The 17,652-nt window shown below is 43.8% G+C and overlaps 1 protein-coding gene across 4 annotated transcripts in view; it reads right to left on the bottom strand.

Moving 5' to 3' along the window:
• CACNA2D2 (calcium voltage-gated channel auxiliary subunit alpha2delta 2) overlaps positions 1–17,652 on the bottom strand; it is a 452,238-nt gene that overhangs the window by 40,782 nt on the left and 393,804 nt on the right. For 2 of the 4 annotated variants that reach the window (XM_068253000.1, XM_068253001.1), the window contains exons 20-23: positions 16,719–16,790; positions 12,860–12,921; positions 9,038–9,114; positions 7,035–7,055 (exon numbers count right to left, since the gene is read on the bottom strand). In XM_068253000.1, coding sequence (XP_068109101.1) covers positions 7,035–7,055; positions 9,038–9,114; positions 12,860–12,921; positions 16,719–16,790 — 232 coding nt within the window. The remainder of the gene's footprint in view (positions 1–7,034; positions 7,056–9,037; positions 9,115–12,859; positions 12,922–16,718; positions 16,791–17,652) is intronic. The other 2 variants (XM_068253002.1, XM_068253003.1) reach the window with 1 other exon arrangement.

Raw genomic sequence — 17,652 nt, 5'->3', positions numbered from 1 at the left:
CAAAGGTCATTACTATTGTAAGGACATTGTTCCCTGAGCGGTGTCACCCGCTGGGAGAGCTCTGAACGTTGTTAGTGACGCTGTCTGCGCGCCTCAGGCTGTCTACGTTACCATGCCTACAAATCATATTCATCTTTATACATGACAGGTACTCATGAGCTCACTGTATTACTATTCAGGGTAACTATACAGAAGAGCACTGGATATCCAGTCTCTTGATTTTAGATCTTGCCCCCCCCCCCCCCCCCCCTTACATATACACATATTGATCGATTTGATCTATTTGCTAGGTATGATTGTTCATAGTTCAGTATTGGCTCATTTCTATTATTCCTTTTTAAAGTCTCTGCTGTATGTGATGCAGAGGCGGGACAAGGTCCTCCAGCACCCAAGGCTGAGACCCCAAGGTGCGCCCCTCCACCCCAGCCGTCACACACTGATTGCTATTAGACTAAGAGGCGCCCCAGGGCCCCCAACACCTTAATCTCTAGTTATCTGGCTTGCATCCACTGCAATGTATGCCCTTTTCTTATTTCTCTCTGCAATAGTGGAATGATAGCTAAGTGAGTTGTGTGCTCCCCTCCTACACTGCGCCCTGAGGCTCTCTCACCTCTGCCTCGGCTCTGATCTGATATTTCATCACCTCCTATGCTGGCCACATGCAGAGATTATAACATCTCCTTAAAACGATGAATTTGTAAACAAACGTAAAACAATCAAAAACAATGATTTTAAAGAGGAACTGTACTGATATTAATGTGAATGGATAACATTGCTTATATATATATATATATATATATAATTTTCTTTTTACAATATTCATTTAGGGATTATTTAGTCTGGCTGGATAGTGTACTGGTTAAGGACTCTGCCTTAGACACAGGAGTGCAGGGTTCATAACTCGGCTCCTATGCAGTAAGCCAGTACCTATTCAGTGCAGAGACATTGGGCAAGACTCCCTAACACTGCTACTGCCTACTGAGCGTGCCCTAGTGGCTACAGCTCTGCTGCTTTGAGTCCAACAGGAGAAAAGCATGACATAAATGTTCTGTGTCTGGTCACTTAAAATGTTCTCTCTCCCTGTTTTACATTCTAAAATGTATTGCAGGTGGCGACAGCTTTAGGCTCGGTTCACATTAGCTTTTGCCAACGGAAGCAGCCGTAGGGTTCTGTGGTCCATTCCGCTGAATGGACAAAAAAAGCCGCAGGCCCTAATTTCCCGGATCTTTTCGCTCAGCAGAACGGAAACGGAAGGTTTTGCAGCACAATAGGATCCTAAAAACTGACATTTTACAGCATACTGGCTGTAAAAACGGACCGTTTTCCTGGATCCAGATGTCCGGATCCGTACAGCCGGTTCCGCAAAAAACGCAGAGTTGAACTGGGCCTTGGTCCTGCAGCTCTGCGGAATGATTGTTTTTGAGAATTCCGAAGCCAGTACAAATAATGAAAATTCTGCATAGCTAAACAGCCTAGGCTAAGCATCACTGGGAGGGTGGAGCCACATACCCATATATAGCTATAGGAAGTATTTCTGATGCTGAAACCAGGATAATTACCATAAAAGTGGGTATCCTGAATAATTTACTGTTTTTTAAGTATATGCCACTACAATTCAATTAGATCTACATTTTGACTCTACCAATTGATGATACAGCCACATATGCTGTAAAGGTAAATGTTTTAAAAAGTAAAGAAACAGTTAGCCGTGCTTCAGAGGAGAATCTACAAACGCCTTTCATTTAAAGAGGAGCTGTCAGCCATACTATCTCAGAAAAAAAACCACACACATACATAAGTAGATAAATACTTGCTCTGCTTACTGTATACAAAGCGAAAATCCTTCTTAGCATTTCCCATTTTAAGGGTGGCTATTTTGAAGCCAATGCTGATGTCATTTCCTCCCTTAGTCTCCTCTGCCTGAATTACCCGCCCTTCTCTACAGAAAGTGCATTGTTTCAGCATGAGAAATACTGGCCAATCAGAGAGGAACAGAGGTGTGGGAGGAGAAAACAGGAGGGAAAGAGGCTTCAGCCAATCAGGCTGCATTAGTTAAGTCTGAGGAGAATTAGAGAAGCGAAAAAAGGACAACCCAGCATGCCCTGCAACTTCCTTTTTTTGTACCAAATTTTGTGTGTACGAAATAAGAGTCAGGTAAACTGGGGAATGATCATTTAACAACAAAAAAAGTAATAGCGATTTTAACTTTTGTATTGCCTGGTTAGCATCCTCATTATTTGTTTACCAGATATAAATAAAGAATTGATTTTTGATTTAATGCCTGACAGTTACACTTTAAAAAGGACCTCCACAGTTCAGGTACACTTCAATTTCTTTTCTTACACTCCATCTGGAGAATCTCCCACAATGTCTGGTTTAGGTATACTAATGATGTGCCTATGGTGTGTAATATACTATTATTATCTTAGTTTTTTCTATTATTGTGTACTTATATAATAAGGCTGAGATCTTCTCCAGCACTTTACAGAGCGCATAGCTACAGTAATAGTCAGAAGTCTCAATCTGTAGACAAAGGGCAATTTTGCATGAAATCTGTTGGAAAGCATCCTGCTGGTGCCTGCTGGGCTGCCCCAAAGTGCATAAGTGTGTCCCCACTGTGTCTGGTGCAGTGTTAAAGTATCACCCCTCTGCCGGCATGACTCCTGGCCTCCTCCGGTAGTCGGTGTCACAGTGAGTGCCTGTACACACCACGTGACTCTGCGCTTATAGTAACATCACAACATGCGCTGGTGTCACGTGAAAACAGGTGTTTGCGGTGAACACCAGAGAGGTGATACTATTTCTGCACGTGGGCATGCAGGGGGTGGACCCGTCCATATACACTTGGAGGGACATCGAGAAGGGGTCTGTCAGTCATCACAATATCGAACCCTGTTAGGTGCACGTCGGTAAAGGTGTTCAATATGGCCTTGCGACCAAGATTTTGCCAGCATTTTCGATTATTTCAACCAATTTCAGCCCAAAATTGATCGAAAGATTGAGTGGTCATGTTACGGCACCTATTCTCTTCCAATTTGATAAAATTATCGAACTGATAGCTTGATCGGGCCGCAATATCGAGTAATGTATAGGCACCGCCACCTAAAAAATTAAAACTCTTTATTGGATGTAAACCTGTTATATGAGTTCTACAATACTATTTGATTTTTCCATGTGTTTATATTTTGTCTGTACGTACTTTTAATGTTATGCACATCTCCCTTTATGCATTTGTTTACTTTTCTTAGGACTTTTTTCTTAGGACTATTATGGTGTGCAAACCTAGGACCTAAGGGCATTCTACAATCTACATAATGAACACAGAATTGCAAAGGCACCTGCTCCCTCTACTGGTGAAGTACATGTAGAGCATGCAAAGATGCGCGAGGCACCTTGTAAAGTGGTCTATTCTTTTTATTGTCTCATTTGAATAGACCAGTTTATTTTCTCAGTTTCATAGTATCACAGATGTGCTGGTACGACTTACCTCCAGAACTCTGGAATGCAGTTGTTGCTAGTGTATGCTGTGTTTGGTGTGGTGTTGCCTTTGCTGGAGGAGGGATGACTGTATGCAGTCCATCAGATGATTAGGTATTGTTATGTTTGTTATGTGAGATGTAATTGAGGAGAAGACACTTCACCAGAACATTCTGGGTTCACGGAACAAACTGAGCTCAGGCACCTATGAAGCCACACCAAGGAACCCGGTAACGGCAGTCCAAACTCGCGCCATCCACCCAGACAGCAGGCAGAGTGCATTGTGGGGGTCTGCAAGGGCCTAAATAGCTCAAACCTCAGTCTGCTCCAATCACAGTAAAGGCCAAACAGTAGGTTAGTTTGATAAGCAATTCTGGTGTTAGGACATGGAGATAGTTGTTGGACTTTTTGCAGCAGAGGCCCCTCAAACTTACCACCCACTATGCACTGGGGTGCCGAGCTGTGGGGTGGGCTGGGAACACACGACTGATTGGACTGTAATCTTCTGATCAGAGGTTTAGGTAAAGGACAGACAAGCGATGGGTGGGAGGGGGAGGAGAGGAAAGGATACAGGTCACTATTATTGTATTAGCATCGCCATTACAGGATCACTGGGGGGTCTAACAGAAGCTGTAGGGGGGTCAGTGCTGGCATGGACAAACTTATTAGCCCCCTAACCATAGCTAACTGAAAATCCCTCCCACCGCTCCCATTACCCATAGACCCCTTCTTTAAGTGCCCCACACATAGTCTGCATTTGCTCAGCACTGCCCCCTAGCAGCTTGTGTAAGATAAAAGGTAAGAGGAAGAGCGAGGGAAATAACAGAACGGGTACAATACATCATCAGTAGCTAATACCCATTCATGATAACTAGATGAAGGCCACAAATCCATGGCAAGTGGCCAAACAGGAAGGAGAGGCAGCAAGGCAGATGAGGGGGGAGGGGGACAGAGAGAGGCACCCTGCAGAGGTGGGTAAAGAGACAAGTGTGGGGGTAGGGAGACAGGATAAGGGACACACAGTTGGGAATCAAAAATACACAAGGATGGGTGGAAGAGGATAGGGGCAGGGAAGGAATAGCACAGGGTGAATAGGTTACGTGGGAGTTGGGACACGTTTGGGAATCTGAGGCAAAAAAGGGATGCTGGAGAATAAAACACATTGAGAAATATGAAGTACAAAGAGATGCTAAAAACTTGGGACACCTTCGGGAATCTGACACAGAAAGGCATGCTAGGGAGGCAGCAGACATGGAAGAATATGAAGCACGGAGATAATGGATCGTTTGGAAACTTCAGGTATGTATTGTAATCTCACACAAAAATGAACACTTGGGAGTTAGGTCACAGTTTGGAATGAATCACATAAAGGGATACTGGGGAGTTAGGGCACATTTAGGAATTACTTAGGAATAAGTCACATATTAAGATACTGGAGAGTTAGGACACATTTAGGAAGGAGTCACATAAAGGAATACTGGGGAGTTAGGACACATTTAGGAATGAGTCACATCAAGGGATACTGGGGAGTTAGGACACATTTAGGAAGGAGTCACATAAAGGAATACTGGGGAGTTAGGACACATTTAGGAATGAGTCACATCAAGGGATACTGGGGAGTTAGGACACATTTAGGAAGGAGTCACATAAAGGAATACTGGGGAGTTAGGACACATTTAGAAAGGAGTCACATAAAGGGATACTGGGGAGTTAGGACAGATTTAGGAAGGAGTCACATAAAGGGATACTGGGGAGTTAGGACAGATTTAGGAAGGAGTCACATAAAGGAATACTGGATAGTCAGGACAGATTTAGGAAGGAGTCACATAAAGGAATACTGGGGAGTTAGGACAGATTTAGGAAGGAGTCACATAAAGGAATACTGGGGAATTAGGACAGATTTAGGAAGGAGTCCCATAAAGGAATACTGGGGAGTTAGGAAAGATTTAGGAAGGAGTCACATACAGGAATACTGGGGAGTTAGGACAGATTTAGGAAGGAGTCACATAAAGGAATACTGGGGAGTTAGGACACATTTAGGAATGAGTCACTTAAAGGAATACTGGGGAGTTAGGACACATTTAGGAAGGAGTCAGATAAAGGGATACTGGGGAGTTAGGACACATTTAGGAAGGAGTCACATAAAGAGACACTGGGGGCTGGGAATATTTAGGTATCTTACACATACATGAACTAGCACACATACACACACTGAGTAATTTAGAAATGTGAATTACAATTCAACTGGAAAAGCAGATCACACGCAGGCACACACGCAGGCACACTCACACGCAGGCAGACGAACATGCACACTGGAGTGATAACAGTACATACTGGGAACTTAGGACACACGTTCAAATATGGCATAGGATGTGATGTTGGGGTTAGGACACATTAAGGAATATGACACACAATGGGGTACTGGAGACCTTGCACACATTCAGGAATGTGACACAGGAAATTATTCTGGAGATTCAGAACACATCAGGATTCATGAAGAAAGAAGCAAGGAGTGTCTTGGGAAACAGCAGTGGGCAACAGTGATAAGGAAGTGGATACTGAAGTGATGGGATGCATGAGGGACGGTACTTTGGGACAGTGGATGGTATTATAGGAAGGATATCAGACAGGGCTTAGACCTGTCCCTTAAGCAGAGGAGCATAAGGGATGCAGGACTTTGAGAATTTTGGACAATGACACACTTGGGGATGCGGAATACGCAAAGGATTTAAGATCTCAGGGAAGCTAGAGAAGAACTAGTGCAGTGAAACTTGGGAAGTGATAATGATAACATATTAAAGCAATTCTGAGACAACATGCAGGGAATTATGTTTTGTAAACAGTGTGAAAGTGGGGGTAAAGGGGATAGACAAGGATTACTAAAAACAAAAAACAAAAAAACAGGCAGTAAGGAAACGGGCTGAAAACTGGGAAGTAATTAGAGAGGATGAGGACTTTAGGCAGGTAAGACAGCAGGACTGCACAAGGGAAGAGGATATTGGGTCAGTGGAGAAACAGTAGAAAGGGAGGATTAAGCAGGAAGTAAAATCTCAACACAAAGGAAGGGGAGGTGATAGCTGGGAAGGAAGACAAAATATTGTGCAGGACAGGAGATGGGAACATGTGGGAACACAAAGGAGGGTACCACGTTACTTGTCTGATTTAACCCCTTAATTACCATGTTAGCGCAGGGCGTACAAACCAGCCATTGTCATGTACACACGCACACTTAAGAAATAAAGATATATATATATTTGGTTGATATATATATACACCGCTTCTGGTGGCTCCTCTGGAGAGCGATTTTGTTTTCATTGAGGGGATCAGAGAAGGCAGGAACAAGGAGGGTGAAAGAGATGGAGAGGGACCCACTATATCCCAGGTGGTGATAAGACAAAAGGTGGTCTTCCAAGAAGGTGACAGAGGGGGTACAGACAGGAGGAGGAGTGACAGGATCTGTGAGGTGGCATTACGGGCAGGGTGACGGGCGGGGTGGGCAGGCAGGCGGGTGGTGGGTTGTGAGGGGGCAGGAAGATCTATTGCTGGATTATACTTGCCCTTAGTTTTCTTGTTTGGATCTGTGAAAATCCACCAGAGAGCCAGAAAAACAACACAAAGAAAAAAAGAACACAAAAGAAAAAGAAGGAGGAACGGGTGGAAAGGAGGAGCCATTACAAACAATATTTTATTCAAGAGCGGATTGAATAAAAATATTGTATTTCATAATTGTACTGAAAACCAAAACTGAATATAAAATAAATCTTGCAAGAAACACCATGAAACATAAGCAGCAAACGAGAAATGGCAAGGAGAGAGAGAGAGAGAGAGAGAGAGAGAGAGAGAGAACGAAAGATAGAGAAAGACAGAGCGAGAAAGGGAAAGGAAAGAGAGAGAAAGGGAAAACAGAGAAAGAGAGAGAGAGGGAAAGAGAGAAAACTAGAACTGGCAAAGAGAGAGTGAGAAAGGAAAAAAGAGAAAGAGAGAGAAATGACAAGGGGAGAGAGAGAGAGAGAGAGAGGGAGAGAGAGAGAGAGAGAGAGAGAGAGAGAGAGAGAGAGAGAGAGAGACGGAGCGAGAACGGGAAAGGAGAGAAAGGGAAAAAAGAGAAAGAGAGAGAGAGATAGAAATGGCAAGGAGGGGAAAAGGGGAAAGAGAGAGAGAGAGAGGAAAAGAGAGAGACAGGGATCAGGGGAAGAATGAGCAAGAGAGAGAGACAACGAAAGATAGAGAAAGACAGAGCGAGAAAGGGAAAGGGTGAGAAATGAGACAAGAGAGAGAGAAAAAAAAGAGCTAGAAAGGAAAATAGAAAGAGAGTGACTGGGAAAGAGTGAGAGAGGGTAAGATAGAGAAGGAGGCAGAGCGAGAAATGGGAATAGAGAGAGACAGCGAGAGACAGAAAGCCTTGGGTGAGGATAAGAGAGTGAGAGGTAGACAAAGAGGGCAAGGAAAACGAAAGGCACGGAGAGACAATGAATGGGAGGTTAGAAAGAGAGAGAAAAGTGATATAAAGAAAATAAGCAAAGAGGAAGAGAACTGAAGAAGGATTAGAGAATAAAAAGAGCAGATGAGAGAGAGGAAAGAGAAGATTGGGGTAAAGTAGAAAGCGGAAGAACTTAATTGGTAGGAAGCGAACAGCGGAGGAAGGAAGAGAGAAAAACAGAGTAGTATGGAAAGCAAGAGGACATGAGGGTGGGATAGAGGAGAAGAGGAAATGAGAGATTGGATAGGAGAAAAACACAGGAGATAAAGACGAAAGAGTATAGAAGTGTGGAAGAGTGCGCAAGAAGAAAGAGAGAAGAAAACAAGAAACAAGGAACTAAAGACAAAAGAGAAAAAAGGTGAAGGTGAAGACGAAAAGAAACACGAAGCAGAAAAGGAATAAGAGAGGAGAAGAGAGAAAAACAGAGAAGAGAGAGGAAGCCAGTAAAATAGTAAAGTAGTGAAAAAGAGAAAAAGGGGTAAGTGTGAAGGAGGAAAAGCAGGAAGAGAGAAGAGAAATGGGAGAAAAAGAACAGAAATGAGAATAAGAACAGAATATGGAGAAGAGAGGAAAATGGAAAAGAAGAGGCAGGGAAATTGCATAAGAGGGGGGAATGGGGGAGTGGCAAGAAGTGGAACTGAGAAGAGGTAGGAAGTGAGCACGATAAGAAAGGACAGCATAGAAGAACATGAGGAAGAGGACAGAACAGAACCGGAAGTAAGAGACCATAGGGATAGAGGAAGAAAGAGCAGAAGAGACAAGACAGAGGATGGTGAAGATAGGCAGAGAGAGCAGCAGGAAGGAAGAGACAGAAGCAGCATCTGATCCAGAGATTAATCTGAATGAATAAAACTGAAAGACACTCATCATGATTCAGATGAAAGGAGAAGTCTCATGCACACCTCCCAGGCAGTGAGTGTCTGCCAGGCTCTGCATGCTGCGCCAACTTCTGCCCTCACCCCACACATATCCCTCCCCCCACTAAACAATGACAAACCTGAGGGATGGCTGGGGCAGGCATGAGCCAGGGGAACAGGAAACGGGGCTAGTTGGGGGACACACAAGCAAAAGGGAACTTACACTGCACCTGGAGGATCTGATCACTGAGATTAGCACGCAGGTAATAGGAGCTGTACAGAGGTAACACCAGACCCAGGCTGCCAGGACAACACCAGAGAGAGAAAAACGGAAAGAAGAGAGAGGGTGAACAACGGAGGTAGGCGAGGATTAGAAAGCAGAAGAAAAGCAGGCAGAGAGGAGGAAGTGAGGGAGATGAAAGAGGGACGGAGGAGTAAACAGGTGGTAATGTGAGAAAGATGAAGAGGTAGGATCGATAAAGACATTTAAATTAGAGTGAAACAGGTGGGAAAGAAGGGGGAGGGAGAAACAGGTGGGAAACAAGGGAGGAGGGATTAAACAGGTGGGAAACAAGGGGGGGGGTTAAACAGGTGGGAAACAAGGGTGAGAGAGAAACAGATGGGAAGCAAGGGGGGCAAAAAAACAGGTGGGAAGTAAGGGGAGGGGGAGGAAGGTAGGAAACAAGGGGGAGAAAAAAAAGGGTGGGAAACAAGGGGGAGAGAGAGGAACAGGTGGGAAACAAGGGGGAGGGAGAAGCAGGTGGGAAACGAGGGGGGAAAAGGAACAGGTAGGAAAAAGGGGAAGGGAGAAATATGTGGGGAACAAAGAGGAGGGAGAAAAAGGTAGAAAACAATTGGGTGGGAGAATCAGGTGGGAAACAAGGGAGAGTGACAGGTAGGAAACAAGGGAATGAAGAGGCAAGTAGGAAACAAGGGGGGGGGGGGGGGGGGAGAGAAACAGGTGGGAAACAAGAGGAAGGAAGAAACAAAGGGGGGAAAGGCAGGTGAGTAACAAGGGAAAGAGAGAAAGAGATGGGAAACAAGGGGGAGGAAGATATAGGTGGGAGAGAAAAGCAGGTGGGAAACAAGGGGGAGAGAGAAACAGGTGAGAAACAAGGGGGAGGAAGAAACAGGTGGGAAACAAGGGGGAGAGAGAAACAGGTGGGAGACAAGGGGAGGGGGAGTATTTGAGGAACAAGAAGAATGAGTGTGAGAGGGACAGTGAGAGTTAGGGGAGTGCAGTTAGAAGGAACAACATGGGGTAAAGTGGCAATAAAATGTGGAGAGTAGTAAGTAGAAGGAAAGGCGAGGAGGGTGGGGAGCAGTCAATGAGAGAGATGAAGGACATGGTCAATGGTGGTGAGGTAAAGGCCAGAGAGATGAGAGAAAGTAGGGATGGTGGTGAGACAACAGAAAGTGTGGATTAGGGATAGAATTAGCAATGTGGAAAAGGAACAAGAGGAAAAGGAAAATAACATGTTACTATTGGTTCACAGCTTAGCAGCCAACTACTGTACACATGCGGAACATAACTGCAACTCCGCCCTTCCACATGTTTAAAGGGACACTGTCAGAACTGCACTTCATGTCTTTTAATAACAAGAGGATGTATCCAAAATTCTCATTGTTCTCTTAGTGGATGGGGGAAACTGACAAAATGTAAAAAAAGGCTCAAGAAATGTTCAGTTCATAACAACCAATTATGACTGAATTGCTTTTGACTGAACAATAACAAAACTATTGAGCTTTCAGTTACTTAAAAAAATCTGCCAACATTTCAAAGGCATCCTTCAACCCGTCAGCAACTTCAATAGAGTTATCTCATTTGAGATAAGTGCTCTGCTTTTAACCTCAGTTGGCAGAACCCATGCTCTAAATTCTTGAAATGCTTAGATCTCTCTCTCTAGCAGAAAATATAGAAACTAAAAGCAGAAGTCCTGTGTTATTGTCTTACACTGCCCTCTAGTGACAAGTGGACATAAATACACATTACATCAGTACAAATTAGAAGCAAGAAAATGTAACAAATAAAATAATGTGCTAAAATAAATTGGCCTGGAGCACTTGTACGCCTCTAAATAAATTGGCTGCTAAAGGGTTAAGAACGGATTAGTTTGTGAGGCAGTTGTCAACCAGGAAGAATACTACAGCAACAGTAGAATCATTCTGGAAGCAGCCATATTGAATAATTAGTATCTAATGTTTTGAACTCTGGAAAACTTCCTGCTGTGAAGTAAAAAACTTACTAGATCTCTTGATTTTCTGCCACTGTTTAGTCAGCAATGGCAGCAGGAGTAATACTATGTTTTGCTTCAAACATAACAGATTTCAGGGGATAGTAAAATGGACCTTTAATATATTCATGACAGAGTCCCTGTAACATGTTGATGAGAGGTGAGAGGTGTAAAACAGTCACACATAAATAAACATATTTTTTATTTTTCTACTCTCTGTCTAAAAGGAAATATGAGAATACAGTATCTTGTATGTCAGGGTTGGCAAACTCAAATACAAAGTGGGCCAAAATTGTACACTGGGACCAAGTCGTGGGCCAACCTCAATATCCACTGATCACCTTCCTCCCTTATAAAGTTACCAGGTGTCTAGTGGTCCTCCCTCCTCTATACAGTTCCCTGATATCAAGATACCCCCACCTCCCCTATACAGTTCCCTATTGCTTAGTGCTTTCCCCCTACCTCCCCATATGGCTTCCCTGGTGTTCTAGGACTTCACCTCCACTATAGCTTCCCTGGTGGTCTAGAGTGGGCCAAACATAATGCAAAGTACTTGAGGGCCAAATTTAATGGCTCTGAGGGCTAAATTTGGCCCGTGAGATGGAGTTTGACATGTATGTTTAAAGTGAAGTAATTCATTCTAAATTTGTTTTAATGGAATACCAAAATGAAAATAAACTGATGAGATAGACGTGTATGTGCAGAGCCAGGCTCACACATAACCAGGCTGTGTTCCTTTTTTTCAACCTGAAAGAATTAACATTCAAGCATGCAAGTGACAATTTCTCTACAGTAGTTGGACTATAAATACCATTCACTAATAAGGAATTACAGCCTTAAAACTCTTGCCTGACAGCACAAGCTTCTGAGAACAGGGAAGAGGTAAAAGGATCAATAGTTCCTATATTTTAGTTCTGGCTTACTTCAAAGGCTGTGTCATTGAGAAGAAACAACAAAACATTACAAAAATATAAAGTAGATTTAAAAAAATAAATAAAACTGTGAGAATTTTTTTTTTATTAGTGGGAGGATAGATACAATTGTTTATCTCATCAGGTTATTTTCCCCTCAGTATTCCTTTAACAAAAAGTATGTCATTCAGGGCAGCCATGATATTCTAAAATGAACACCAGGTGCCCTAACAACACACTCCCACCCTGCCTGCCTGCATGCCTAAAAGTGATTTTTTTAACACTATGTAAATTAGTCTATACATTGGTTCTAATAAAACAGCCCCACTCTGTCTGCGAGTCTAAAATATACCAGTCCGCAAACTAGTATAATTTCCTGGGAGGGAAGAAGAACGGGCGTGTCTCTACTACACGAGCTAGCCTGCTGTGCAAGGAAATGTAATCTCAAAACAGCTATCAAAAGCGCTATCCAAAAGCTAGTGCTGTTTCTTTGTAACCCTCCTCCTGGTTGTAAGTGGCAAGTGTGAAATATTTATGTGTAATGTTTCATGCTCACTGCACTGAAATGTTTTTTGACAAACTATATTTTTTTATTACTACTAATTAATGGAAACCCACACTAGATTGTGCTTCATGTAGCCACAAGCACAGCGCAATTTCTGCACAGCAGAAAACAAATCTAACCACACATTCTCCGTGCTACCCACTAGATGGCAGTCAAACACAAGCTCAGCGGGCAGCAGAGGATTGTGGGAATGTAGCTAAGTGACCCAATACATATACATTATTGCTTGCCAAATCGCTTTGACCCCCTCTGAACGTCATTCTTCACATTCTGCCAGACATGTGAGTTATTTTAAATCATTTCTCTGCTGATTTAAATCTGCCCGTCCTTCTTACCTGTAATTGGTGCTGTGAATTGGTGCGTATGTGTAGGTCCTGTCGGTTTCGTCAATGTATCTCTGGAAAAGAGAAATATATGACAATGGCAACATCTCACAGCAGACACATGACCTTCCATACTGCGGCATCCCGTCATTCATGTGCATCAATCACTCAGCGTGCATCGCTCATCTGTACACAACAAATATTTCTCACCTGTAAGAATCAATACTCGACACGGCTGCCCACATACATTACAATTATGACTTCGAAATTTCCAGCTTCCATTATTATATTTTTTACACAATGGTTCATTGACTTTAAATGTGCATGATGGTACATTTGTTGGCATGTTATCATCATTGCTGGGGGTATGAACGGCAATACTGATTGGATGGGGCTGAATGTGGTTTTATGAGACTGTAATTTGTGGCTTCATCATGCAATTGGCTTAAAATGGACCTGAACTCTTGCACCGGACAGAAGAAAAACAGAGAAATGCACCCTGTATGTATTTAGAGAGTTTAGCCTGTCTAATGCCCCCTCATTTGTATCTAATCACAAGTTGTAATTTGATCTCTCCCCTGTGTCACATGACTGCCACGGCAGAGATGGCAGATAAGCTCATTTGAAAGCACAGGATGTTAATATGTTTGCTTCCATGAATTAGGAAATAGAAACAGTGCAGGTTTACTTTAGGATTTGTATTAGCTGTAACAAAGAAATGTTTTTTGTTTAAAAGGAAGTTCGGGTCTGCTTTAAGTCTAAGGGATAATGGCACCATGACATTGTGAAAGAGGGAGACCCAGGGGGAGGGGGCGTGTTATGTTAGGCGTATAGATAGGTGCTTGCTAAAGAATGAGGCCCATATGGACAACAGATAGGGGTATGCGCATGGGATGGACAGACAGTGTTAAGGTGGCCACACACAAAGTTCAATTTTACCCCAATTATGATAAAAATGATTGGAAACTCAGAAAATTGCTAGGGTGTGTATATAAATACTGTATAAGACGACTGGGCGTATATGACGACTTCCAACTTTTACAGTTAAAATATACATTTTGACGTATACTCGCCCTATAAGACTACCCCTCTTGACTCTTGGACATTTGTATACTGTACTGTATGTACTGGTGTTATACTGTATAAACAGATACAGATACTGGTGCTGTACTGTATGTGGTACCCAGTATACAACAGCCAGCCAATCACGGCAAGCGATGTACCTTACCGACGATTGGCTGGTTGTTGTATACAAAGCTTTCCCAGTGAGGTGCCCCCCCCCCCCCCCCCCTCACCTCGTCATTGGGACTGTGTTAAAGAGACACTGAAGTAAAAAAAAAAAAATGATATAATGAATTGGTTGTGTACTATGAATAATTACTAGAAGATTAGCAGCAAAGAAAATATTCTCATACTTTTATTTTCAGGTATATAGTGTGTTTTCTAACATTGCATCATTCTCTAATATGTGCAGATTACACAACACTCTGCATTCAAAATGATTCTTTCAGAGCAGTCTGTGAACTAATGACCTCTCCTCTAGCAGAGAAAAAGAAAACTGTTCACTTATAGTTGAGATAATAAAAGTCAGAAGAAAGCCCTCTCCACGACTTTGAAAGTCGTAGAGATTAATGGCTTTTTTGCATAGAGATAACAACTGTAGTTTCTTAACTCTTCCTGTACTGGAAACAATTACACTGATGTATCTGATCTTAATGTTTTATTTCTTAGCTGTGCTACACATACAAATCATAATATCATAATTTTTTTTCCGCTTCAGTGTCTCTTTAAGTCACTTCTTTCCAGGAATCCTGGTGAGTGGACTTTCTTCTCCCATACTTGTACAGCATCGCCCTTGCTGCTTTCATACGGTTGCTGCATACGGCGGGGATGCGGCGTCAGACGTTTTGAGCCCCCCCCACCGTATGCGGCAACCGCATATTCTCCAGTCCGGCTCGGAAGTTTCAGCACCCGCCCTATAAGATAACCCCCGGCGTATAAGACGACCCCCGGCGTATAAGACGACCCCCGACTTTTGAGGAGATTTTCCTGAGTTAAAAAGTAGTCTTATATGTCAGAATATACAGTAGATTGACAATCTAACACACACCATACCATCTTGAGAAAAATTTAAGAAAAATTTCCAGCATTCCGGATCGATAAAAAAAAAACAACAAACAAAAAAACAGGAAATGCGATCAGATTTTTCAGTTGAATGAAAAAAAAAAAGCATTCAATTTTTTCGGGAGATCCGATCATAATTATCGAACTGCCGTAAAATCGGATCATTTTATTGTATCATTTCTGGCCACCTCTAGGCATATGGATAGGAGTATGCTATAGGGGAGGATGGTTCGTGTTAAGGTCCATATACACACTAGATGGATGTTGTCCGTTGGGGATTGGGAACTGTCCCTCGGATGACATCACTGGGATGAGACTGTACAGATGCGTGGTTAGCCCTAACACGTTCTGTTGCACTGTGGGGGAAAGTGGAGGCAGAGGGCTGACGGAGCAGCGCAGATGTGACATCATGTGGTGGGTGGGGTGAGTGGAGCAGCGCATGTGTGACATCATGTGGTGGGTGGGGTGAGTGGAGCAGCGCATGTGTGACATCATGTGGTGGGTGGGGTGAGTGGAGCAGCGCATGTGTGACATCATGTGGTGGGTGGGGTGAGTGGAGCAGCGCATGTGTGACATCATGCGGTGGGCGGGGTGAGTGGAGCAGCGCAGATGTGACATCATGTGGTGGGTGGGGTGAGTGGAGCAGCGCATGTGTGACATCATGCGGTGGGCGGGGTGAGTGGAGCAGCGCAGATATGACATCATGCAGTGGGCGGGGTGAGTAAAGTAGCGCAGACGTGACATCATGCGGTGGGCAGGGAGAGTGGAGCAGCGCAGACATGACATCATGCAGTGGGCGGGGTGAGAGGAGCAGCGCAGACGTGACATCATGCGGTGGGTGGAGTCAGTGGAGCAGCGCAGATGTGACATCATGCAGTGGGCAGGGGGAGAGGAGCAGCGCATATGTGACATCATGCGGTGGGTGGAGTGAGTGGAGCAGCGCAGATGTGACATGCTGTGGGGGCGGGGTGAGTAAAGTAGCGCAGACGTGACATCATGTGGTGGGCAGGGAGAGTAAAGCAGCGCAGATGTGACATCATGCAGTGGGCGGGGTGAGAGGAGCAGCGCAGATGTGACATGCTGTGGGGGCGGGGTGAGTAAAGTAGCGCAGACGTGACATCATGTGGTGGGCAGGGAGAGTAAAGCAGCGCAGATGTGACATCATGCAGTGGGCGGGGTGAGAGGAGCAGCGCAGATGTGACGTCGTGCAGCTGGTTGAGTGGGGAGAACACAGCATCTGGATAGCTGGCCAGGCGGCAGCCAAGGGCTGCTGCAAACATGCAGGATTATTGGCCATCTTTAATCTAGCTTGTCTGCCTTTAAACATGCGGTATATAGACGGGAGTATACTTTGGGGGTTTCACTGTCAGGTATATAGATAAAATATAGGAGTATGTTGGGGAGGAGGGTTACAGTTAGGCCTAGATAATAGGGGTATGCCTAGGGAAGGAAGTCAGTGTTAGGCATATAGATATAATATAGGGATAGGCTAGGGAAGAGGGGCTAGTGTTAGGTGAATAGAGATTTGCTTTGGAATGGGGTTTAGTGCTAAGTGATACGCAAGCTAATAGTAGAATATCTGCAACAGAACAATGCCAATGTTCTGATTATCTGCAACACCCCACACCTATATGAATAATTGTCTTTACTATATGTACTCTTGTATGACCAAGAGCCATAGACTGATCCCCGTCAATGTTTGCCCCAGTGTGCAGTGAGACCTCCTGTCCTATGGGCTGCGCTATACCTCATCCAAGGATTTCACCAGTGTCCGGATGTACTGATGTCCCTCTAAGCCATCAATCATTCTCCGCCGGATCTGGGAAAAGGAAATGAGATTGTAAAGGTAGATTCTTAAAAGAAAATAGATAACAACAACTAATTGTACAAACATATGATAGCTTTATAAGACAGTTTCTTTAAAGTCAAACTCCAGTCAAACTATTACAGACGGTACTAAATTTATTCTAAGGCACACTGATCACGTTTGGAAGTGCCTAAATTACAGACGCCTCTGGTTCCCACTAGTGCCTATACTACCCCCAGTTATACAAGCGCCACAGCAGCTCTAGCTCCTTCCAGGTGCCACTTTCATAACTCTCTGTGGTGTGGGTTCTATCAATCCTTCCACTGATCCATGTTTTAGAATGATTCTTTTGGTCTGATAGGATTGCTTATCATTTTCCCTGTGTTGGATGGATCCAAACAATCGCTTCTGATTGATTGCAACAATTGGATAGGTCGATCGTTCTGGAATGGATTGTTAAAAGGAAGGCTGACATGTTTATTTCCTTTTAATTAATGCACATTGCCTGGCTGTCCTGATCCTCTACCTCTAATACTTTAAGCAGATCAGATGTCTATGACAAATCTGACAAGATTAGCTGCATGCTTGTTTCAGGTGTGTGATTTAGACCCTACAGACCAGAAGGACTGCCAGGTAACTGGTATTGTTTAAAGGGAAATAATATGGCAGTCTTCAAATATCACACACCTTGGGTTCCTTTTAACCACTTAAGGGTCGCTGTGTTAAACGCCCCTAGTAACCAGGCCATTCTTTCCTAATTGGGCAACTGCAGCTTTAAAGAGACACTGAAGCGAGACTAAATCTCGCTTCAGTGCTTATATTCAGCAGGGGCATGTGTGCCCCTGCTAAAACGCAGCCATCCCGCGGCTAAACG

Source organism: Hyperolius riggenbachi, chromosome 9, assembly GCF_040937935.1.
Source record: "Hyperolius riggenbachi isolate aHypRig1 chromosome 9, aHypRig1.pri, whole genome shotgun sequence".
Taxonomy (NCBI): Eukaryota; Metazoa; Chordata; class Amphibia; order Anura; family Hyperoliidae; genus Hyperolius; species Hyperolius riggenbachi.
Note: the sequence above shows the minus strand (reverse complement) of the source record. Positions and strands in the feature narration are given on the sequence as shown.